This window comes from Boeremia exigua, assembly GCF_020726555.1.
Source record: "Boeremia exigua strain MPI-SDFR-AT-0100 chromosome Unknown C7974scaffold_2, whole genome shotgun sequence".
Classification (NCBI taxonomy): Eukaryota; Fungi; Ascomycota; class Dothideomycetes; order Pleosporales; family Didymellaceae; genus Boeremia; species Boeremia exigua.
In genome coordinates, this window is record NW_025763519.1 from 2,340,843 (window position 1) to 2,364,169 (window position 23,327).

Genomic DNA, 23,327 nt, shown 5'->3' on the forward strand with positions numbered 1-23,327 from the left:
CGGTAACGGCTCAGCGCTTGCGCTCCCTGACCTTGAACTTGACGCCGTTCTTGTTGACGCCGCCAATGCTGCTGGTCATCTTTGCGCGCTGCTTCTCCAGCTCCTCCTCTGCGGCCACGAGCTCGCGCTCCTTCTTTTTGACCATCTGCAATCTGAATGCTGTCCTGGACTGCGCGCGTGACCGTGTCTTCTCAAACTTCTTCATCCGCTTCGCCTTCTCCTCCTGCTGCTTCAGCTTCTTCGCAGACAGAGTCTTCGGCTGCGGCTCGTCCTCGTCTTCGGAGTCCTCACTCTCGTCATCTTCCCACTCGGCGGGGAACTCCGGTTGCGAGGCTGGCAGAGACTTGCCCTCCCCAAACCACGTATCCGCGTCGAAGTTCGCCTGCTCCTCCTCGTTCTCCACATACACCCTGTGCTTTCCCTGTTTCCCGTCGTGTCCATCCTTCAGCGCCCGGGCTTCCCCCTCCTCTTCCAGAATCAGCCGCTCCTCCAGCTTCTGCCTCTCCCTGCGCACCTGCTGCAGCATCGTTCTGATATATGCAGCGTCCTGGGTCTTGAGCAGTTTGACAACGTCCGTGCTGAGCGCCTCGTTGCCGCGGTCCGCCACTTTGCGCCCCTTCGAGTCGACGGTCGACGACATCATCTTGAAGGAGAACTCATCGGGGTTGCGGTCGCGTGCCTTCTCGGACAGGAGCTTGAGCTTGGCTTTCTTCTTGCGGTGGTCTGCTGCGCGCAGCTTGTAGTCCTGGGCGTTGTCAGTATCTTGTGGGGAGTGAGAGTTGCTGGGCGTACCTTGCGCTTCTCGAGCAGTCCCCATTTTTGGCGCTCTTCGGGCTGTGCGCGCTCCTTGTGGTTGCGCCGCTGGACGGCATTGCGCATGGACGACATCTTGGACGGGCGTAAGTCGTTTAGGTGTCGCTTGTGCGAGGCGTTAGGGTTGGGTGAAGCTCGAATTTTTGGGATCGACAATCGATAAAGACCTACGCTAGCTAAATTGAGACTGGCTGATGGAGACCCTGTCTATCCAAGGTCTTCTCGAGGACATATCTGCTCGATTGTTCTTACTACACATGGTCGACCCTTCAGGCATGTCAGCTATATGGTTAGGTTATCGACATTTGAAAGAGGCAGGGTTCAGCACCTCGTCACATCATTCCGATCAATCAGATAAAGGTGAGCATACTAGTGTACCTTGATGTGTATGGTTGATCGTAGATGTTCACATGTGCCGCAACAGAAAGGAGTCTGTAAAAGAAACCCAAATCGGTGGTGTAACGGCCCACAGAACAGTATGTACTCATACGCCTAGGTTGATCTTACCGCTGTCAATACCTAATCGGAACGGATACTTGGCCTACATGTCATGACCTTCACCTCAAATACCTAGGTAGCAATAGCTTCTTACGAGAGGGATGTTTAACGCGCTTTGATCGGCATCCTGGCTGAATACCGGCCCTGCAATGAATCGGCGCCTTATGTAACAGAACTGGGCCCTAAGAGAGCCATGTGACGCGTTTCTTTGGCACCTCTGCTTTGCAAAGTTCAGATTGCGGCCCTCCAGGGCTGTGTAGAGGGTGTCACGCCGAGCTGTATGCCTAGAGAGGCTTTGAGCACCTAGATCCTTTTCAACCGCACCACTTTGGGGGCTCATTCAAATGGCTGAGATTGATTGGGTGTCTGCAAGCTTGCAATAAGCCACATCTTCAGCCGCGTATCTTGACAGCTCAACAACGATGTTGGCAGATGCACAGCCACCTGCCGCTCAGCAAATCGTACGTCATTGAGTTTGCTGGCCTTGTAAGTTGGTACTCAGACCTATGATGGCTATGTCAGCCCTCGCCTTTCTTGAGGTTCAATGCTGCACCTTGCCTACAACTCGAGGAAGCTCACCTCCCGTCATGCCCGCTGACGATCCAGTGCGCAAGTGAACAAACATGAATCGACTGGCTCTACTTATACTGTTGCTATGGTTATTTATCCTCGACTGCGTTCTCGCGATCCGTTGGTCCAATATCAATGCACTCAAAACCAATCTCACTATTGAGGCGGTGGAAGGCACATCGTCACATGGATCGAACAGAATACTCTGCTACCCTCTTACATGGCCGTCGCTCGCAACGTTCTACATCGGGAACTTTGGCGCGCACATCGCAACAGTACAGTCTATGCCCGGCGACAAATGGCCCCTGACACTATTCGAAATGGTACTGGCGCTTTTCTTTCCCACGTCTGGTCTTATGCGTGGTCTAAACACCATTGTCAGGAACTTTTCGTCCTCTTTCTTCGCCCGGAAAGTTGTTGCAAAGATCTTTCGTATCAAAAGGTGGCGTCGAGACGAAACAAGCCTAGAAAAGGCATGCAAAGCCGGTGCTCTGTGCGTAGTTGTGCGAAACGCCAACTGGAGACCGAAACATGGACAAGCTGATATTCCTGCAATTCTTTCAACTGTCGTCAGGAATACAGCATTGGAGCAGCCTCTCGACACCGAGCTTGCTGACATTGAATCTGTCCAGCTCGTCAGAAGTTCTGCTGGGGGCGATGACGCTGGAAGCACCTCCGATGTCTCGGGGGAAGAAGCTCCAGAGGATAGTCCCGCCAGATTACGTCCTAAAGGTAATACCAAGCATCACGACAGCATAATGGTCTGCGATCTAATCTTCACCAGAGACAATTCTGACTATATATCGACCGACTTGGCTCAAAGAGGCTCAAAGCCACTGGTGGACTCATTTTGACACGTTATGGGGCCGAAACATTGTCGATCCTACCCTAAAAGCCATCCATGGAACTTACAGGCTTCCCGTCGGATACTCCTTCTCGGTTCTGCCCCGCGATACTATTGTACTGGCTGGAGCAAGCTCCCTCGGAGTTGGAAAGCTGGAATGCGAAATTGCTGCTTCATACAGCATCCTGAAGGTCTTGGCATCACTGTTTCAATTGCTTGCGGCGACATATACACTTTGGCTTTATCGAGGTGACCAGGTGAATCGTTGGGGTTTCGCTTCCTTCTCCTTCGTGCCTGTACCCTATGCCATAATGTCTCTGGTCAATGGTATCAGTCACCTTTGCACTCCTGACTATCCGGCGGTGTACATGGTGTCATCTACTGTTATGAAAGAGGCAGAAGATGCAGGAGGCGGTTTCTATGGCATTGTTGGTTACGTAGAACCTGCGCCATTATCGAACAACGACACCGGCTACGGATCTGGATTCGATACTACTTGGAAAGGTCTGACGCCTGGAGTTCTTCGCCGTACATTACTATCACTCTACAATTCCGCAAGAGGCAGGAAGAAAGAGATCAGAGAGTTGACCGTCTTTGAACAACGTCTTCCTGAGCACGCCCGGTCCGGGGAAGAAACTACACAGACCGACATACGCGATGAAAATACTGGCTTGTCATTGACTTCCCACTTGGTTGGATCGCCAGTTCTACTTGTCGAACAGTCTCCAAACTTCCGTGGAGAATCATACATGATCAGCCCTGTATATCGTTCAGAAAATTTCATCGAGAGCATAGCATATAAACTGCCAAGAGTCAATCTGGAATGGATTCGATATGGTACGCCCGGAATCATCGTCCTGTCAGCAGTCCTCGTCTTCAATCTAGGGGTGCACCCAAAAAAGACATATTGCAGTATCAAGATGGAGGTTATCTCAGTGATAGCCCAAGTCCAAAGCTACTGGGGGGGCAGCCGAAAAGTACGAAGCGACACAGCGTCAAACATAGCGGTCAAAGGATCACGCAAGCAAAGACTGCTCAATTGGTTCTTCCACTTGTCGCCGTCGGTCGCAGACATCAACCTCGAAGAACAACTCCGCGGAGATCAACTCCCGCGCATTTCATTCCGAGCATGTGAATGTTTCCAGCGCCAGAGTAACCTGAATCAGGCACACTCGACCCAAACAACCACACCTCTTCTTCAAGGCCTTTTCGCACAGGGCTTACTTGCCATCGTTGTCAGTAGTCTTTCACTTCTGGTAATAGGCCTGATGTCCAGTTTTGATGCTGGTTCGAGCTCTAGAACCGACCAGATCATCCTTATGATGTGGCTGGCAGTGGGTATAGTGGTTGGCTTCCTCGTACCCTTCCTGAACGTCAACGACGCCTACACTTTGTTGATCAGGATTCCCCTGGAAATCGAAGCCTTCCGTGATACCCGAGCTGCTGCTTTGGGTGGATCCTATTTGGCGGCCCTACTGCTCTTGTTGATGTGTCTTCCTTGGGGTGTATTTGTCGTGCCAGTGTGGGGCTTCGTTATCGTTAGCCAACAACTTGAAGAATGGGGTACTTGTGTAAGTATATATTGAATCAGATTCGCGTTTCCTTTTCGATATGGTCTCTTGGTTTATAGCAGTGCATCATATACTCTACACTTAGATTACACCAATAGACTAGAATTCAGTTACCTCGAGATTTAGTAATAGCAATTACTCTTAGGCACAAAGGTAAAAGTGAACTAGACTATGAAGTGGGACCGCACTATGTATCAGCCTTTGGGAATGAAGGACTCATGTGTTCCTTTAAGGCCTTATTAATGCTTGGTGGATATCATTGAGGCTTGAACTGGAGCAGTGTTCCTTTGGTAGTGTAGCTACTCTTGGTGTACGTTTGGGGGTATGCATTCACATGCCTAGACTACCATCACTGTCGGATTCGAGATCATCTCATACGTCGCTTGAACAGGAGCTACTACTCCACGAAAGAAGTGTGTCCGAAACGGTGGATGCTGGAAAGTCTTCTGACGATCTGGGCCTGGGAACTCGCAACGCAGACATCTTTGGACGGCATAGCCGTACTCGTCGCCGGCTTCGTCGTACACTTCTTCCAGACATTCATCTATATCCTCAACCGTTGTCGATCCAGGATTTATGGGTGCAGTGTTCCCCTGTAACTCATTCCTGAGCGCTGGGAACGCCCGGTTTAGACACAGCTCCATCAGCAGTACGCCTAAGGCGAATAGTGTCCGGTTTCGTATGAAGCTTCGCGGGGGCGATGTAGTAGGTGGCGGTTGGTTCATGTTCGAAGCCGAGCCCTCGAAAGTACACGAAACATACGTGTCTTCCAGGCCGTCTCGCACATGAGTCTTACAGGTGCTCGTCATGAGCTGGACCTCGTCTTTGGTCAAGTCCTCACTGAGCCAGTCGGTATCTGCAAGGAGGAGCACACCCCAGCATACAGATGCTGCTACCTCGAATCGCCGCTTGCGTCCGAGGCGTGCTTTCTTCGCTTGCCCTATCAACGCATGGGAGCCGACAATGGCAGATGGCTTTGCTAGTGTACTGTGAAGTCGAACTTGTTGTGTGAAAGCGGGATCCGGGTGTACCAAATATCCCAGTTCTATTGCGGTATCGGCACAGTGTCGGATATCCGAGCAAAGGTTTGTTATCTGACTGGGTGTACGAGCTAGACTGGCTGCTGGTATTGATACCGGTGTGTTTACTAACGACTGTTAGACACGAAGTTACACTACGCAAGACACTCAACTGACCTGCAGAATGACCCTTGACTGGAGCTGGATGTTCCTGGATCCTCACTCTTTTAAGTGTTTTGCTGACTCCCTCCAACAACCCTGACTTGGCTGGCGCCACTTGCTTGGGAGCTGTGGCAGGTGGCATCGACACCGGTAGCCTTACATCCTCTACATTTACCTTGAACTGTCTCCAAAGTTCATGTGCCGCCCCAGACGGTGTACTTGCGTATGATAAAGCCATCTCGAACTTCGCCGGAGACAGCCACTTTTCTGCATGCCAGGTCAACCGCAGGCAGCCTTTGTGGGCCACAGAGCATGTACAGCCCCACCCAGCCTGAAACGCGCCGTGTAAAAGTCGAGCATTTTGGTTAGCAGTAACACATTGATCGGCGTCGAAGCATGCATGTAAGCGCTTGACGACACGATTGTCGGCCGTCTCTGCTGACGGGACCTCCATCTTCCCGAAGCAGTTCTTTAATGCTTTGTTCAGGGCGCTCAACTCGTTGAACAGTTGTCTTAACTCGCCATCCTCCAGGTCCAGACTCAGAAGTATTCTCTGCATCTCCGCCTTGAAGCGCTTCTCACTTTCTTGTCTCCACTTCGGCTGTCATGTGTCAGAACTTAGCACACGTATGTGTAACTTGAGACTGCTATATGAACTTACTTTTGTGGGAGTTCCGACCTCAAGCATACCTGCGATTCTCTCCGCTGTGGCGTTGATGCGTCTGATTATGCTCATGAACTTGTCACATTTGTGTGGATGTCTTTGGCGCAAATGTGTTTCGACATCATCAAGAGAAACATCATTCAGACCAATCGACTCCATAGTATCGTCGTACTGCTCTTCTTGTATCCAGAGAGTTATCTGGAGCCTGCTGAGCGTAGCTTCGTAGTCGGCATAGTCTTTCAAAATCCTCGCTACTGTTGCGTACTTCTCGAGGGCGACTAGAATCAAAGGAATGGCACCCAAAGTAACTCCAGCTATTTCCATATTGAGCGAACAAATGTTTCCTGGGTATTTGCAGCAGCAAAATGGAGAAACGGCTCGAGAGTGTAACAAGGCTGAACCTAGCGGGGCAAGAGCGATCCTACAGGTGGCATGCTGACTTAACCGCCCACCCCTCTTCATCTTCAGCCTGGTAACCGCACTACATCATGCGTTCTTTTGTTGCAGATAAAACCCCGCGAAATGGCTCGTTACTTCACTACGTATACGTGACACTTCACGCACGCTACTCATAGTGATCATATACACACAGCAATCAGCAGCAGTCAAAACATCTACCGCATCAGAGTCATGTCACACGATGACGCAGTACAGTCTCTCGCTGAGCTTTACGAACAATGTGCATCAGCATTCCAGTCCCTGTTATCCCGACTGAACGATCCTGCTTTCCGCACTCGTCAACGTGATTCCCTGTCACTCGACGCAGCGGCAGAGGAATACGGTAAACTGAGGATTTGGGCTGAGCAAACCCGAGTTATTCTACCTCCTGGTTCACGAGGCTCCCTCGATGAGCTTGTGAGAGACCGTGCGAAAACAAAGCGTATTCTGGTCAGCACTCTCGGGCAATTGTCCAATCTACTGAAGTCAGGTCAGCTTCTCTATCTTACGGATCTTCAAAGCTAACAAACGAAGCTGCGAACGCTGCTTTGGATGCCTCGAATGAGCACCATGGTCTTCCCAACACAGCTGCCAGCCGAGGACTTGTCACATCTGATTTGAATGACCAGGAGACTGTTCTTGATCTTACAATATCTTCACAACATCAAAGCCAAACCAAATTGATCAAAGCAATGCGTCATGTATCAGAACAGGTACGTTTGCTCTATGACGCTTCAATGTTGCTGAAGCGCGCAGGACTAGCTGGAAAGTACCTGCGCTCCAACAAATCAGAAAGAGACAACGAGAACAGCATGCAAGAGTTTCTACCCTTTGATCAAGGACATGTTCAAGAAAAGCTCCTGCAATGGTATGACGACTGGGCCGCTCAGAACAAGGGAGATTATCGAGGACGAATTTCCAACGCCGCAGCGAGCGTCCAAGTACCCAAAGATTTGACTCTACGATTAGCATTGGCAAACATGATGCGCCGTAAACAATTACGGTACTGGCTCCATCATGCTGACTCCCCTGAAAAGCCACCAACTCATGCCGATCTCGAACCAAGAGTGCGAAGCCAAGCCAAATTGCCTCCATCCAGCACAGACCAGGCTACTGCTTTTGAAAATCTACAGCTACCTCCTCCTCTAAGTGAAGCAGCACCTACAACAAAGTCAAAGGTTTCTTTCTCGACAGCTATCATGTCAGCGGTAAACGAGAATCCTGTGGCTCAAACTGAGTACGAGGAATCCGTCATTGGCAAGTTTGGTTCAACAAGAGTTCCTCCACTACCACAAGTCGCCCATGAAAATACGGAGTTCAAGTGTCCATACTGTGGGCTCAGCCTGAAATCGAGCGTGATGCGAAGCAGGCGGGCATGGAAGTACGTGTTACATCGTTTCTGTTGAAACCCTCGCTAACAACCTACCGCCGCAGAACACATGTTTTTAGGGATCTGCGTCCATATGTGTGCACGTTCAGTGACTGCGTCAGTGCCACAAGGTTGTATCACGCGCGCCATGACTGGATATATCACGAAAATCAGATGCATCGACGGCAATGGGCATGCTCAGATGACTGTCATCAGGCCTTTCAAGATCCACAGTCTTTCATCACGCATCTACGCAACAGCCATTCTGAAATGGTCTTAGGAGATCAGCTGCCATTGATACTCACGCTCAGTGAGCGACCAATGAGTGATGAGAAGATAGAGAGCTGTCCACTCTGCCCTACAAATATGCCCCTGTCGAGACTGTTCTCTCATGTCGCACAACACTTGGAGCAGCTGTCACTGTTCGTCCTCTCCTTCAGTAACAGTGATGCTGAAGGTGGTTCCGAGGCATCTCATCAGGCAGAGGATGATCACGGTGGTAACTTCCATGGCGTATCAGAGGATTCAAGCATGGATGACCGCTGGTCTACACAGGAAGTCGATGATGACAACGAGTCGATTGTATGGGATACAGAGCCGGTAATTGAAAACACCTTTGGCATACCACCGCCAGAAGATCCACAACTTTGGACAAAGCTCTTCAGCACTTCACCTGTATCTGCGCAATCAGCTGATTCCGATCCGCTACTCATCGACTTGCAAAGAAAACAGGCCCAGCGCAACAAGGTTGATGGCACGTCAGGAGTTCAGTCTGGAGTCAGCATGACTGAGGAGGAAGTATCCGAGTTTAAGGACGCTGGAGAGGTTCGAAATTTCATGGTCGACCACATGGCCAATACAGAATTTAATGGGATACGACAACGCTTCTTGCCAAGACCAGCCTTCGAGCGGGTTACATCACAATCTGTGATTCTGCAGATGGCAAGTGTGGCAAGTGACCTGATCTCCAGCAAGCCAATGAAAGATGCCCTCGTCCTCGAAATCAGGGATTACCGCAAGATATTTGCTTGCTGTATCTATAGCATGGTATCTATGGATCTTTTCAAAGGTTTCATGGATATGGGTATCTCAGACGCAGTATTTCCATTCAGATCCGAAGACTTTCCATTAACACTCGAAGAGCTTCTGGAGCAAACGGACTCTGAGCAGCTATTTATGTATTCCCAGCGCTATTTTAACACAGCCTACTTTGAGCTGGGGTCATTTCAGGCTCTGGATGATCGATGGTCCATACCAGTCGATTACGACGTTTCGCAGCCTCTTTGGCAAGGATATTGGAGTGAGATTTTCAAAGTTCGCATTCCTTTTGGAGAGCACTCCCTCCATCCCGTAAGTTCTTCGTTCTAGGTACAAGCATTGCCCATGCGCTGACTGGACTTAGATGGAAAACAAGTTCGCGATGCGTGTTTACAGATTCGAGAAGGAGTACAATATGGATGTCGTTCGCGATGTGCTGCAAGTCAAACTGAAACATACTGTACAATGCTTTGCAGCTTTCTCAATGCCGTCTTCCTTGTACATACTCTACAGGTTAAATGACGGAAACCTAGAGCAGTACATGTCGAAAGTTTCAAGACCAAAGCTGGACAGCTCGAAACTCGCGATTGAATTACGCGGCATTGCTGCAGCAGTGGAAAAGTTGCACGACGGCGAATTCTTTAATCGAATTCTCAACATCCACCCCGAGAATATCATGGTGTCATGTCCTGACCAATCCAAGATGCTGTGTCTCTGGGTTGAGTCATTTCAAATAATTCAACCTGGACCATCCGGAGAACGAAAGTCGGCAGTACTATCCCCAGTATACAGACCTCCAGAGCCTTTGGAGACAGCCAGTGCTGACAGTGTCGCCAGTTGGTCTCTCGGTTGTCTTTTTCTAGAGATCTTGGTATGGCACGTAATGGGGTACGATAACCTGTGCAAATTTCGAGAGAGCCGAGAGCGGCCTGTTAGACCAGGTGGTCGACCAAACAGGGCGTTTTACTACTTCACAGAAACTGGACCTGATGCTAGAGCCCAACTGCGTGAGGAAGTCACCGACATCTTCTTAGTTGTGTGGGTCCGGGTCACAGGACGATTAAGTGGGTCCTTAAAGGCTTTGGAACAAATGCTGCAGATTGACCCCAAAGCACGATTGAGTGCAGGCAAGTTCAGGTCAGTCACACGAAACCTTTGCACCCTCTCAACTGACTTGCAGAAGGCAGCGCTCTTTGTCTAGTTCTATTGATAAGAGTGAATTGTCTGACACTGGAGCCGACTATGGAGACTTAGGGGTTTTTAGAACTCAGAGGCTGGAATACTCACCTGGGACTTCAGAGGGCCCAGAGGGCTAGGATAACATTTCGATCCCGAAGGATGAGGACAAGGACAAAAAGTCGACGTTGAACATCACGTTCCTTAGCTGGAGCCAACTGGAAGAGCATGTAAAATCGAATTTGCTGTGCATGAAATCTAGACGTGTCCAGGCTAAGAGTACTACCTCTTGTGCGTCTCGCCCACGAGATCGTCTAATAAACGTAGAACACCAACGTCTCCGGGTTCGACTGCCTCATCTTCTTGTTCTTGTGCTGCAAACTGATTCGCATAATCCACACTGACAGCACCGCAACCGCCGAGAACGAAATGCTGGCCATCCACGCCTTCAAGAAGCGCGGGTTGTCCGTGCTGGGCCACAAGTACGGAGTGTAGATACTGCTCATGTTACCGAGCGAGTTGCACAGCGCGAGCGCAACCGCCTTCTTCTCGGGCGTCTGGCCGAGCGTCACACTGGTCCAGCCGAGCATGATGTTGTTGATGCCGAAGGAGAACGTGACGAAGATGAAGATGGCGACGAAGCGTGCGGCGATGTTGGTCGTCACGGCAGGAATGATGAAGCCGACGATGATGATGCACTTGCACACGGTGATGTGCCAGGTGCGCTCGTTGTAGCGACCAGATGTGTAACTCATAGCGATGGCCATGGCGGCAGCGAGGAGGTAAGGCGGGCACGTGAGCGCGAGCGTGGTGGTGGTGTTGTAGCCGAGGGTGCGCACGACGGTGGGCAGGAAGCTCTGGAAGCTGACGGACGAAATATGAGTGTTGTACATGAGGCAGAAGACCCAGGTGCGCCAGTCGGCGAGCGCTTGGCGCAGACCAACCCAGACGCTGGTGGCTTCCTCGCGCTGCGTGGTGTCGGCGGCAATGCGGTTGTGGGCGAGCTGGCGTTCGGCTTCGCTCAGCCAGCGAGTCTGGAGGGGGTGATCGGGAAGGAGGAAGAATGAGACACATGCCACGCCGATTGAAAGAGCGCCCTGAATGAGGAAGAGCCTAATATCAAGGTGTCAGTGATGTGGCCTGGATGAGCTGAGTAGGGTGTTGACTTACCAGCGCCATCCAGCGAGGCCGTGAGTTCCGTCAAGTCCAGCGAAGACACCGGCAGCGATCAGGCCAGCGAAGCTAGAAGCGATCATGTTACCGGTGTAGAAGATGGCCATGCGGGTAGCGATCTCCTTCTTGGTGTAAAAGAGCGACAGCAAAAAGAGAGCACCAGGGTAGAACTATTCCTGTTAGCTAGTGCACCATTCTCGCAGATCATGTTGTAGAAACTTACAGGAGCCTCAGTTACTCCAAGGAAGAAGCGGCAGGCAAGCATGGTTCCGAAATTCGTTGCCTTGAAAGTCGCCAGACACACGATTGACCAGGCCATGCAGAAACCTTGAGCAAATCAGCTTTGATCAGAATATCGCAGATGTTGGACAAACTCACCACCTAGGTACCATGATGGGCGAACTCGGTTGAGAATCATGTTCGATGGAATCTGTCCCGCGATGTATCCAACAAACAGGATTGAAATCAGCGTGTTGTACTGGGTGCCCTTGAGGCCCAAGTCCGCATCCAGTGAGTTGAGCTTGGCGTTGACAAGCGCATTGCGATCGAGGAAGTTGAAGAAGTACATGATCCAGAGCATGGGCTATTATCACACAAGTCAGTCGTCAAGCTCCGTCTGCTGGACTGCAGAAAACTTACGAGGATGGTTCGATCGAGCTTCTTCACCAAGGCGATTTCCGCGGGGTTTGTCTTGCTGCGAGCACCGAACGCATCAAGCTTCGCATCAGCCTCTACCTTTGCCAGGGCAAGGTCATTGTCGTGAGTTTCAACGCGTTCGACATAGTTTGCGCCGGCGATATCCTTCTTCTCGGGAGCATGATCTACTGTGGAGGCCATGATACGTGTCAAGTGAAGCCCCAGATCTGTATTGAAACTTGAGGAGGAATAGACAAATTGTCGATCATACAGGCCTCTTCATCTTATAGAAGTTCGGCCAACCGCCGTCATCGAACCTCAAGCGGTGTTGGCAACATCTTCCAAGCCAGGCCGAGACTCGACTATCCTGCCTGAGCATCTTGTCCCGGTGCGGTGGCTTGAAATGTCTTGGTGTTGAGTCGGATGCTGCATTGCTATGCTCCTTCTTGCTTAGTCGCACGTGCTACCCCAGAGACTCCCCCGCATACCAAGGCTAACCCCCACGCTTCCCCGGACTCTGTCCCAAGATCGATAGGTCGGCCAGAACGAGCGAATGATCCAATGGCGAGTCCAAGACTGATATTATCTGCAATGCATCGGCGGAGTCGCCGAACGCGGGCCCACACCGATGCTGGGGTTGCCCAGCCGAATGCGTCTTTGCCCTCAAGCCGAGCCACTTGCTTCTCTAGTTGGGCTCTTGGCCAGCGGCAGTTCGATGCGGCTGCGGCTAGACTTCGGTTCTCGTCTTTTAGTCCTTAATAAATCAGCGAAGTGTCCAATTGCAGTGATGCATGTCTCGGATGAGCTGAGCGCCATTTTCGTCGCGTTGACCTCGTAACGTGGCACGTGAGCTGAACGTGGGGGAACGATCTTGTCAAGCCCCACGCTATTCATCGATGGTGGTCCAGCTTGAGCATCAACAAGGGATCACTTGGGAAATGTTGCGTAAAGAATAGACGTGCCGAAATTTGGAAGGGTTGCAAACAATGCGATGCCAACTGATCAAGTGAGAAGCAGACGAGCGCCTGGTCAGTGGAAAGATGGACGAGGGGACGACAAAGAAGGTAGCGCGACTTGAGAAACCCAACATCCAGGCTATTGGAAACGCAGGTGTACATCTCTCCTTGCCGCCGAGATGCTAGGCGCATTAGCGTGATGTATGGAAGTAGTCTATACCACTGCTTCGTGACCACCAGCACGTGGATCTGATATCTTTGCGCAGTACGTTTGTACTGGCACAATCCCACCGCTTCTATCTGGAGCTGCCCTCCAGCTCACCTCTCGTGTTCTAGCCAGACTCTCAAGCTCATCCAGCCTGTTAAGCGTAGCTTTCAAATGTTCCTCAAAGCCCGGTTCATTGCAGATCTCGCGGAAGGCGTTCTGCATTGGCACCGAGTCAGCGCGGACCATACCCCACGCGTCGATGTGGATGACATTGATGTGGTCGAAAGGCCTGATGAAATCGGCGCGTGTAATGATTTGGCGAGATTCATGCAGGGGGATCTCAGGTAGAACGCCATCTGGATCGGCATTCTCCTTTTCGCGATTAACAAGTGCGCGAGCAAGGACGATAGCTGCGGCGCAGAACTTCTGCTCTTCTTCGACATCATCGTCCATCGAGTCGCCGAGGATCCAGCACTGGTTGAGGAACCATGACTTCTCGCGTCTGTTGATGTTGGCGCATACTTGGAGCATATCGTTTGACTTGGCTACTAAGTTCAGGAAGATCAATCGACCACCGACCTTTGCAAACACTTCGTCAAGGATGCTTTGTGGTACGTGTTCGTTGTGGTATTTGGCGCGGTATTTCCTCAACGAGTCAATGACTAGGTCCTTCCGAACATCGCGAATGTTCATGACATGCATGTTGGTGGCATGAGGTATCAAGCGCTCTAACGTCCAATGCTCATCAGAGGTGAAGACGACGGTGACTAGCTGATTGGTGGACCAGATCTCTGCTCGCTGCTGCAGGATCTCCAGCAGATCACGACCTTGGTCATCATCTTTACAGAGGTGTATGTTGTTGATGACCATCAAGAGAGGCTTGCCACGACGCTTCCTCATCGACAGAGCAACTTTCTCCAGCTGGTTCAGGGCGCGCTCGATGTCGAGTAGGGGAGTGCTGTCTCGCGGACCTCTGATACTAAACAAGCCTCCGATATAGTCCTCGTGGAACTCATAATCGATTGCTTTACCGAGCCGCGTCCGAAAGACCTCCAACTCGCTGTGGGCCTCCAGCATTGCCACGCCGTCTCCGTTGACCTTGCGCATGGCTTCCAACAGCAAAGCACGCTTTCCTGTACCCCTCTCACCAATGATGAGGTAATATTTGCCGCGGGTCTTACCGCTCACAATGTCGTTCACCTGCTCCTGCTCATCTCGTGGCACCCAGTACTCCTTCTCCACGATTTCCTGTATCTGCTCTGGCTCGGTGCCATAGGCGACGCGGCCGAGTGCGACACGCTCTTGCGAGCTATAGCCAGTGGCGAAAGCATTCTCGATCTTACTCCGGACAGTCCTCTTGTAGAAGAGGCTGTAGCCGTAGCCTCCGAGCGCCAAGCCCAGAAGGGAGATGAGAGCTACAGTGCTGCCTTCGAGCACGCTACGTGCGAACTTGCTTCGCTCTTGTTTATCGTTGACGTCGTCGTCGGTGTTGTGCGGGCGCTCGGACGGCCGTTCAGCGGTGGGTGGCAGCTGTCGGAGGAAGGAGCGCTGGAACTGGGCAGGGCGCCGGCCGAGGGGCAACAGAAGCCATCCTGGTAGTGTCAACGGGCCCCGCGCCGGATGAAGCTTGTGCAGAACATACCTCGCCGAAAACCTCTTAGCGGACGTGGCATTCGTTATTGAAGTGCTGTGGCTCACACAGATGTTGTGAAGGCGCGTCGTGGCATAGCGGACAGACAGGCGCACGGGGATTTTGCCCTAGCTAAGCTTCATGGTTGCCGTGTTTACCGTACAGACGCAGAAGATACAGACACAAACGTAGAGAGGGTTCCATCGCTGCATCACTTACAGACCACCAGCTAATTGGGGTGCTTGTAGGGAGCCTGTAATTAGAGCGGTCAAACTAGCGTCCGTCAAGGCGCCGTGGGAGTCGCCACACCACGAGACATTGGTGGCCACGAACACCTGAACCCACGCACACAATATAAACTGGTGCTAAAGACGCGCAATGCTGTGGGGTGACCAGGATGCGCGGTGGAGAGACCCTCAGCGCCGTGTCGAAAATGAAAAGGCTACGCTCAACTTTAACCTAAACCCACCTAGGCAGCTGCAGATCAGAAGGGTCCAGCACAGCTGGCGATTCGGCTTGCCCAGATGTCCGTAGGCCAGAGCGCCTGATCACCAGGTCACAGCTTTCGATATGAATTCTTCTGTGCCATGTCTGCCTCTCATGGCTTTCAACAGTCCACAACTACAATTGCGCACAACATGAGTTCCGCGTCGAGTGCATCGACGAGCACCCCGCTGGACAGCACCAGCCCATACCCCGCCGAACAACGACTCCACACCCAGTCTCCGAAACCGCTCCTTTATCGCCTCTATGTATCTCACACTCTTTCCACCTGGAATGCACGAACTTTCGAATTCGGTGCTGTTATTTTTCTGGCAACGATTTTTCCTGGAACGCTTTTCTTCGCCTCCTGTTATGCCTTGTTCAGATCTGCCATCGCCGCGGCCCTCGGTTCCTGGATTGGCAGCTTAGTCGACAGCAAGAACCGCCTCTACGTAGTGCGGCAGAGCATCCTGTGGCAGAGAATATCTGTCGCCCTTTCATGCCTCGTCCTAGCTGCGCTGCTGGTCGGCAACCCTAGCAATGGGCTGGTCCTATACGGGCTCTTCGGCCTGGTCACCGCGCTAGCGGGTGTGGAGAAACTGGCCTTTGTCGCCAACACAGTAGCCGTCGAAAGAGACTGGGCCATAGTAGTCTCTGACAGTCTAGGTGTCGAGAGACAGGAGTTGAACAGCACGATGCGCAGAATCGACCTCGTCTGCAAATTAATCGCACCGCTTGGCATCGGTCTGCTCGATGGGTATTCAACAAAGGTCGCCATATGGGTGGTCTTCGGCCAGAACGCTATCAGCGTGCTGGTCGAGTACTTCGCCATTGCGCAAGTCTACTCGGCAGTCCCTGAGCTCGGGCACGGAAAAGACCAAAGAAACACCAATGAAACGCCGCAATCACCGGGCGGTACACGCACCGACCCGTCACGATCCACTCTGAACTTCATCAGAGATAACGTTGGTCCGTGGAAAGACTATTTTCAGAATCCGGCCTTCCTGGCTTCATTTTCCTTATCACTGCTATATCTCACAGTCCTCAGTTTCGCCTCCCAGATGACCACATACCTCCTTACCCTTGGCTTCACAAGTACCCACGTTTCCATCATGCGCCTAATCGCCGTCATTCTCGAGCTCTCAGCAACATGCGCTGCACCACTTCTCATGTCCAAAATTGGCGCCGTCCGCTCTGGACTCTGGTTCATCAACGAACAGCTCATCACCATCATGGTGGCAATCAGCTTCTTCGCCGCCATGACTTCAGAAACACACCTTAAAGTTGCCGGTCTCGCACTCGTTGGTGGAGTTGCCCTCAGTCGCCTTGGACTCTGGGGGTTCGATTTGTGCGTACAGTACCTGGTGCAGGAAGATGCGCCCGAGGCAACACGTGGCTCATTCTCGGCGATTGAGATGTCGCTCCAGAACTTCTTCGAGCTACTGAGCTTCGCAACAACGATGATCTTTTACCGACCCGAGGACTTCAAATATCCAGTATATATCAGCGCGGGCGCTGTGGCGCTTAGCGCAGCATGTTTTGCAGCCTTCGTGAGGCAAAAGAGAGGGCACCTATTGCACACAAGCAAGTGTCTCAAGAGGGCGGGCAAGAGCGGGAGATATCAAATATTACCGACGATTGAGGAGGAGGTGGAACTAGAAGATAGCAACACTGCTGCAGAGAGACTTTCATAGATACCCAAATTTTCCGTTTGTTCAATTCAATTTAACAGTTCCTATAACTAAACGTCATACCAAACGTCACAACAGTGAGCGAAACATGCTTGCCACCACATAGCCATCACCATTTCCAGCATTCCACAAACTTCGCTCGTTCTCACCCCCCTCCCCTATCTCCACATCTCTCTGCAAAGCGCCATAAACGACGCACGCACCACGCGTTCGCTTCAACCAACAGTCTGCACGTCCGTCCGCTCACTCCTTACTCCTAAACCAGTCTCCGTCACCTTCTCCACCTCCTTTCCACCCCTCAATCCCCCTTTAGCAATCCATCCCCTGCGCTCATCAGCATCTTCTCGACCACTGTACAGCGCAAGGAAGACCAACAATATCATCAGACTCGGCACCGTGCCCAGCGTCTTCCAGCCAACATAGCTTCCAAGTAGCGTCATCAGCCACTCTTTACCCGTGGTCGGCAGACCCTTGTCGAGAAAAGGTGCGGAGGAGAGCGCGGAGGGAGTGAGCGCGATGTAGGCGGTGCTCAGGCGATCACTGATGGTGTGGCGTAGGGAGAGTAGAGGAGGTGCGACGGTGAATGTGATGAGACCGATGATAAGCAGGGGGTGTATCACGAAGGCGATGAAGAGACTAAATGCGTTAGCGGAGCATGGATGTAAGTTGATGTTGGGGCCTACAGAGCTGCGATAAAGAGGTAGCGTTCGTAGAAATTCAAGTACACTTGAAAACGCACGTATACTATGGGCAGTGCGAGAACACCAGCTTGAAGGAAGCCGAGTATGAGGAGCACAGGGACGAGGGTTTTGAGAATAGACATTGCTTATTTGCGTGCAGTGTGGATGGTTTGCGAATGTTTCTTTAACTTGCACTCTGGGTTGTATATCTTATGGCATATTGTTGTTGCCTGATACATACTTTAAACACGGTGTCGCCAAGTTCACAATTCCTACACAGATACGAGTTTTGCTGCATTTGACAGTCATCTTTGTGTTGTTGGTGGGCCTGAACGGTTGCCTGGCGCGATTACAGGGGTTTATACAACGCACAGCTTGGCTGCAAGCCTGAAGACACATTGCAAGATGGTGAGGTGGTTGCGACCAACTTGTCTGTTTGAGTGAATTCATGCTGTCGATGAGACGAAGGCGATGGACTGGGGCACCTGCTGAGCTTGGGTGGTGGTACAAGTGGGACCGCTAGGAAGCGAGCTAACGACACGGTGCCTTCGCGCCTGGTGCCACCCTCCGTCTCCTACAACACGAGATCTGAGAATACGCGCCACTCCCCCATAGGTCAGGCATTCAAGTGTGTTTCGCACTCTTACCTGTCCAACAGATCTTCGCACGTGCACAACGACTCATGGAAATTCCAAGAACCATTTCCGGTCCTATCGACCCCGGAATCACATCGTTTCTGGATCTCCCTGCAGAACTTCGCGGGCTGATATACGATCTTTTGTTCAAACGCGATGCATCCGTATTTCTCCATAATCGCGACGCGTATTACGCTGAACTTCCCCTTAACCATCATGAATCTACGACGAGGTGGTCAGACTATGCCCGAGAATTTTCCCTTGACCAGGGCGACCCGATGGTATTATCAAGGAAGAATTATCAGCTGCTTATCGAACAGGAAAGGTGGGAGTTCGAGCGTTCGGCAGATTTTCAGCATCGGTTTGGAGACGGCATCAAGCTTCTGGCATCATGCCGCCAGATCTATCATGAGGCTTCTGGGATTCTGTACGGAGAGAACTCTTTCACGTTCTCACGTATGATTACGAGGCATGATCTGTTCAGACGAGACAAGTGGCATTCTCTCGAGCGACAAAAAGCCTATCATCAAGCTCACTACGCGCCGATGTGGGTTGCCAATATTGGCCACAATTACAGGTTTCTCCATGATGTCAGGATTGATTTCGACGCCGTCTGCACCTATGAAGGATGTCCGAAGAACTCAGATAGGACAACTATCGATCTGCTTCCGATATTGAAGATCAAGTGGGACATGCCTGTCTGTAATATCGCATTCGTTCACACGGAGCGTTACGTCCGAGGCGAGTATTTTGAAGATACACCATGGGCTCCGACCGATCATCATGAAGAGCCTCCACGGAATTGGGTTGTATCCCTGAACAACCTACTGAAGACGCTTGGTGAAGAGGACGCGCTTATGATTCGTCGACACCGCAAATACTTCCGTAATTTGGAGTCTCTCCAGCTCGATGTCTTGCTTCCTCACCTTAGCTTTGCAGAGTTCGCAGGCGTTAGTCCCGTAAGCAATTTCATCAGCCCGAACTATCCACACGGGAGTACCCCCAGCGGAGCTATAAATTTCTCCGTCTCCGAATTTGGCACGATGGCAAAATGGATCCCCGAGCCTCCTATAGACGACGAATTTGGCCTGTTCAGATTACCCCACAACGTACGGCTTCATATTCGGCATCATTTGGAACGAGATGTAGAAGAATCTGCGATCAATACCGGCCTTCGACCTGTGGTTCATATCAACTTGGAGCTCAACAACGTGTGCAAGGCTCTTCCAGTTGCCCGGTATGATCAGTACAGAGAATACGAAGCGAGTCATCAAAGCGTACACCTCAAGATTTCTGGATTTTACCTCCCTGGTCGCATCATGAGCTACAGGTATCAGGTGAGAATTCTGTGCGAAGTTACAGACTTCATCTTTAATAAGGGTGATGACAACATCGCCGCTCGAAAGTTCGCAAGGCGTTGGCTGAGAAATGGCGGGGAAACCACTTTAGTGCTCCGTGTCAAGGACAACCCACACATCGGTGCGCATGTGGATCTGCGATCTCTTGAACAGTTGCTCGATCACGAAACCCTAAATCCTTTAAGCACCGCCATAACCTTCTCTAATGAACGCATAGTTTCAGGACGAAGCGTTCCTATTTCGACAGCAACAATATCGATTCTCCGCCTGCGGCAGCACTTGTTTATCTACCTGAGCCACCTCCTAGCCACTTATCCACTCGACGTAAAACCACTTATGCCTCCCGTACTGGTGGACCACGAGTGGAATATAATCGATAAAGACGACCAACCACTATCGCCGCCGCGTACCCAAGACGATTGGAACACCTTTGTGACGGACCCAACTTCTGCTTACAACATCATAAAGAACAACAAGAATATCAGACGTCAATACGATGGTCTGACAGCGCACATGGAGTACTACTGGTTTTTCTTGGAGCATCTACTCATCAAAAAGGTCGAGGAAAACGATCACGGACCACAGTCGCAGTAGAGAGCATCATGCGGTGCATACAACCCGTCTCGCCGTTCTCGGGGCAAGCTGCAGCGCGGAATCGGTACGTTATGTTGACAACAAAAAATGTCAATACTATCTAGTATCCAATCTTCCAGCATCCAAGTCACTGGGTGGAGTATTCTGCAAGCTTGCAGCCGCCACGAATACATCCACCTTAATTAACATGGATCCATACATCTCTTTGAAACTGTCTAACGCCCTCCGTTACCTCGGTGAATCGCACCATCGTTAGACTTCACAAATTGCCATTGCCGCTCAATCAACGCGATTCCGTTAGTCCTCAAGACCGTCGTTCATCAAGCGAATCCTGTGTCCTTGCACCAAAGAATGGCAACGCCTCAATTTTATCCAGCGACACTGGGTATGAAGTCCGGTCTTCCAAAGACCCCTGGTAGTAGACTGGAGCACTCTCCTTAACCCCCAACGTCATTTCTGGATCTCATCAGCGAGAATGCGCGGCTCGTTCTTGGATACGAACTCTAAAGTCGTGGGTTGGGTTGGGGACGGTGCGGGTTTTGCAACCCAAGATGGCGTGCGGCTGGGCGTGACAGGACGCCAGTATAGAGAAGTTTTTCGGGATGGTTTGGTATTTGGCTTGATTTGTCGATTTGTTGAATTTGTTCTTTTTTTCTTGTAGTCCCAGAAGAGGCCCCTCTCCTTCGTCTGCCGCTCGCTCTTTGTCTGTTCTCTGTTTTCCCACTGTACGCTTCTGCTCCCATGACATCACCGCACTCTGTTCATCGAACTCTCCCACTCCTTGAGGTTCATTAGATCGCACCCCCCTTTGTCCGTTTGTGTAGCGCCATACTGGTAAGGAGGAATGCATTTATGTAGCTCGAATTTGATTGCACGTTTGTCTGCTGACATTCCTGCTTGCGTCTGCCCGTGCTCGATGTTGCCCTGATGTCTGAGGCTCTACCCTATCGAACAGCAACGTGAGGGAAACAAAGATGTCGAATACGCACATAATAGCCTCAAAGCTCTTTCACTGGTAGCGTTCATGTTTGATTGAAACATAGTCGAAAATATGATTTGGGAGCTCCGCTTCATGTGTCAATGCTGCTCAGAAGATCCATTATCCGCTTCTGACTTTGCATCCTGGTGTACGTCGTTGGGTCCTGTGTGCTAGGTGCACTGAATGCTCTAGGCACCTCTGGCTTTGTATGAAGTCCCCGTGAGGTAGTCGAATCCGCGGAAGATGCAGTAGCGTATTCATTACGTGCCGATGCCATCGGTGGGGGTGCAGAGTATCTACTCAAATCCGAGACTGAAGCTGCCTTCTTCTCATGCGACTGCATTGCAATGGAGGATACAGGTCTCTGTTTTATGTGCGGCTGATGCGGGTTCCAGAGAAATAGCTCACTGTCATAAGAATCCTTGATGGCCGCACGGGAATCTTGATACGATGACGGCGGCATTTTGTGGTGTGTTGTAAGTACCGATGGAAGCTCATGCACCGTGAGTAGGGAATCGCTTAGTGCACTTGCTGGGAGAGGGCGGCGGTGCACCCTGGGTGGTGTTTCCGAAGTCGTCCTCCTCTTCGACTGGACCGCTTCGACTGGCTCAAATTCTGCTCGTGACCGTGGGGAGTGTCTCGGTGGTGGATTAATAACATTGTTGGGTAGTTCAGCACGGAAGTGAAGGTCACCTAGCATCTCTGCAAGGTTCTCATGCGGTCGTTGGGCAGCTCGACTGCCACCTGAGGTTGGCTTCACTGTACTCGCACACAGCTCGTATGGGTTGACAGGTCCTGCTGAATTAGTCGCACTGAACACGATAGTATCTCCAGCCAGCTCTGGAACAGTCATGCTAACAGGGTCACTTTTACAGGCCCAAATATTGTCATAGGAAGTATCCAACGTATCTCTCTTCCCAACAGACCGAGTGGCAGCGACGTCCTTCTCGATTGTATTCCATGGGTAAGAGCCTGAATGCACGTCATGGCGTACTGGATCGAGCGAGACTGCAGTTGTATATGCTGGCGGTGGGCTGCAGGGAGGGGACAGTGATGACGATATCGAAGGAGACTGTTCGAAACCATGTTGCTCATATGCAGTGGTAGGTACTTGTTTAGGTGAATTCCACACATTGGGCGGTCGATCAAGTGAATTAGACTCCGGCCTTGCCTTATTTACATGTGCTAAGGCTTCATGTTGCACTGCGTAAGATGTTAGCGCAGATAGATATTCGTGATAAGCACACTGACCTTTTGGGATTGTCTTCAGACTAGTCCTCGACGCTGTTGGTCTACTCAGCCTATTGTGTCTGGCTAAGATGTCGTCAAAGTGCGTGGAATCTTCCAAACCTAACAACGGAGGGTTCATCGGTATATCTTCTAGGCCCGCCAGATACCCGAGGACGTTTGAAAGCTGCTGATGGCAGGTAGTAAGCTCTGTTTTGCGGTTGAGAAGCTTTTCGTGGTCGTTGAACACCCATCGAATTCTCGTTTCGAACTTGATTGAACCTGTGGTTTCCTGTTCGACTCGCGCTCGTTCAACCCATTTACCGATCTCGTTGAGCGCACACCTCGTGTTCTGGATTGCGTTCTTGACCCAGGGGACTTTCCCGGGTGTGCCTTTCAGCTTCGTTTGGATCGACCCCAAACTCAAAAGTCGTTCGACTTCTTCGAGGTCTGAGCGCACAACGCATATTGCGCGTACGAACACCGCATTCTCGCTTCCGACTTCTGCGACCCGTACAGCTACGTCAGCAAACTTGAAAGCACTGCCAATACTGGCGAACACCCCCGCACTTAAGGGGTCCATTTCGGGGTGAGTTCAGGGTCGTCACAGGCTGACGTTGACTGCAGATACTATCAGCGGCATGGCGACATGACCAAAGAAGTGAGTTGCGAAGAAGCCGTGACAGCGGAAAGATGCGCGGGGATCGTGTAGACCCCATCAAAGCTTTACTACAGAGACAGAGCCGCACGGCTGAGCTTTTCGCCTCGAAGGCGCGATAGGACATGTGGTAGCGGCACCAACGGCCCCATCGGAACACATGGCTTTGATCACGGTAACAGCTGTCCAATCAAAAGTTGACGACGGGACCGATCACAACTTATTGCAGCGCGCATGTTGGAGGCCTGGGACCAGAA

The 23,327-nt window shown here is 51.3% G+C and overlaps 10 protein-coding genes across 10 annotated transcripts; 4 read left to right on the plus strand and 6 right to left on the minus strand.

Annotated features, from left to right (window-relative positions):
- Positions 1–10: 10 nt before the first annotated feature.
- Positions 11–888, minus strand: C7974DRAFT_301914 (U3 snoRNP-associated protein-like protein Utp11; the record flags this gene model as incomplete). The annotated part of the gene is made up of 2 exons (XM_046137873.1): positions 11–745; positions 793–888. 2 exons carry the CDS (start codon positions 886–888, stop codon positions 11–13), a joined length of 831 nt encoding a protein of 276 aa, XP_046001834.1.
- A 915-nt stretch (positions 889–1,803) lies between these two features.
- On the plus strand, positions 1,804–4,450 carry C7974DRAFT_447667 (uncharacterized protein). The gene is made up of 2 exons (XM_046145644.1): positions 1,804–2,613; positions 2,666–4,450. Exons 1-2 carry the CDS (start codon positions 1,935–1,937, stop codon positions 4,309–4,311), a joined length of 2,325 nt encoding a protein of 774 aa, XP_046001835.1. The 5' UTR covers positions 1,804–1,934; the 3' UTR covers positions 4,312–4,450.
- A 1-nt stretch (position 4,451) lies between these two features.
- Positions 4,452–6,519, minus strand: C7974DRAFT_111674 (uncharacterized protein). Its single transcript, XM_046134992.1, has 3 exons — positions 6,139–6,519; positions 5,493–6,078; positions 4,452–5,443 (listed from the first exon to the last, which is right to left on the minus strand). Exons 1-3 carry the CDS (start codon positions 6,463–6,465, stop codon positions 4,635–4,637), a joined length of 1,722 nt encoding a protein of 573 aa, XP_046001836.1. The 5' UTR covers positions 6,466–6,519; the 3' UTR covers positions 4,452–4,634.
- Positions 6,520–6,771: 252 nt separating this feature from the next.
- C7974DRAFT_372708 (uncharacterized protein) lies at positions 6,772–10,302 on the plus strand (the record flags this gene model as incomplete). Its single annotated transcript, XM_046140073.1, has 6 exons — positions 6,772–7,029; positions 7,101–7,292; positions 7,329–7,960; positions 8,029–9,298; positions 9,351–10,123; positions 10,170–10,302. 6 exons carry the CDS (start codon positions 6,772–6,774, stop codon positions 10,300–10,302), a joined length of 3,258 nt encoding a protein of 1,085 aa, XP_046001837.1.
- Positions 10,055–12,283, minus strand: C7974DRAFT_447673 (MFS transporter-like protein). Its single transcript, XM_046145645.1, has 5 exons — positions 11,975–12,283; positions 11,714–11,918; positions 11,559–11,662; positions 11,333–11,505; positions 10,055–11,275 (listed from the first exon to the last, which is right to left on the minus strand). The coding sequence occupies exons 1-5, from the start codon at positions 12,170–12,172 to the stop codon at positions 10,477–10,479; spliced, it is 1,479 nt and encodes a 492-aa protein (XP_046001838.1). The 5' UTR covers positions 12,173–12,283; the 3' UTR covers positions 10,055–10,476.
- Positions 12,284–12,935: 652 nt separating this feature from the next.
- On the minus strand, positions 12,936–15,080 carry C7974DRAFT_111761 (uncharacterized protein). Its single transcript, XM_046134993.1, has 2 exons — positions 14,778–15,080; positions 12,936–14,727 (listed from the first exon to the last, which is right to left on the minus strand). The coding sequence occupies exons 1-2, from the start codon at positions 14,806–14,808 to the stop codon at positions 13,142–13,144; spliced, it is 1,617 nt and encodes a 538-aa protein (XP_046001839.1). The 5' UTR covers positions 14,809–15,080; the 3' UTR covers positions 12,936–13,141.
- An 83-nt stretch (positions 15,081–15,163) lies between these two features.
- Positions 15,164–16,984, plus strand: C7974DRAFT_386263 (uncharacterized protein). The gene has a single exon (XM_046141046.1). It carries the CDS (start codon positions 15,353–15,355, stop codon positions 16,940–16,942), a length of 1,590 nt encoding a protein of 529 aa, XP_046001840.1. The 5' UTR covers positions 15,164–15,352; the 3' UTR covers positions 16,943–16,984.
- A 64-nt stretch (positions 16,985–17,048) lies between these two features.
- C7974DRAFT_111765 (uncharacterized protein) lies at positions 17,049–17,911 on the minus strand. Its single transcript, XM_046134994.1, has 2 exons — positions 17,623–17,911; positions 17,049–17,575 (listed from the first exon to the last, which is right to left on the minus strand). The coding sequence occupies exons 1-2, from the start codon at positions 17,760–17,762 to the stop codon at positions 17,155–17,157; spliced, it is 561 nt and encodes a 186-aa protein (XP_046001841.1). The 5' UTR covers positions 17,763–17,911; the 3' UTR covers positions 17,049–17,154.
- Positions 17,912–18,027: 116 nt separating this feature from the next.
- On the plus strand, positions 18,028–20,439 carry C7974DRAFT_111796 (uncharacterized protein). Its single transcript, XM_046134995.1, has one exon. The coding sequence runs from the start codon at positions 18,302–18,304 to the stop codon at positions 20,204–20,206; it is 1,905 nt and encodes a 634-aa protein (XP_046001842.1). The 5' UTR covers positions 18,028–18,301; the 3' UTR covers positions 20,207–20,439.
- Positions 20,440–21,276: 837 nt separating this feature from the next.
- Positions 21,277–22,995, minus strand: C7974DRAFT_372713 (uncharacterized protein; the record flags this gene model as incomplete). Its single annotated transcript, XM_046140074.1, has 2 exons — positions 21,277–22,388; positions 22,437–22,995. 2 exons carry the CDS (start codon positions 22,993–22,995, stop codon positions 21,277–21,279), a joined length of 1,671 nt encoding a protein of 556 aa, XP_046001843.1.
- Positions 22,996–23,327: the final 332 nt, after the last annotated feature.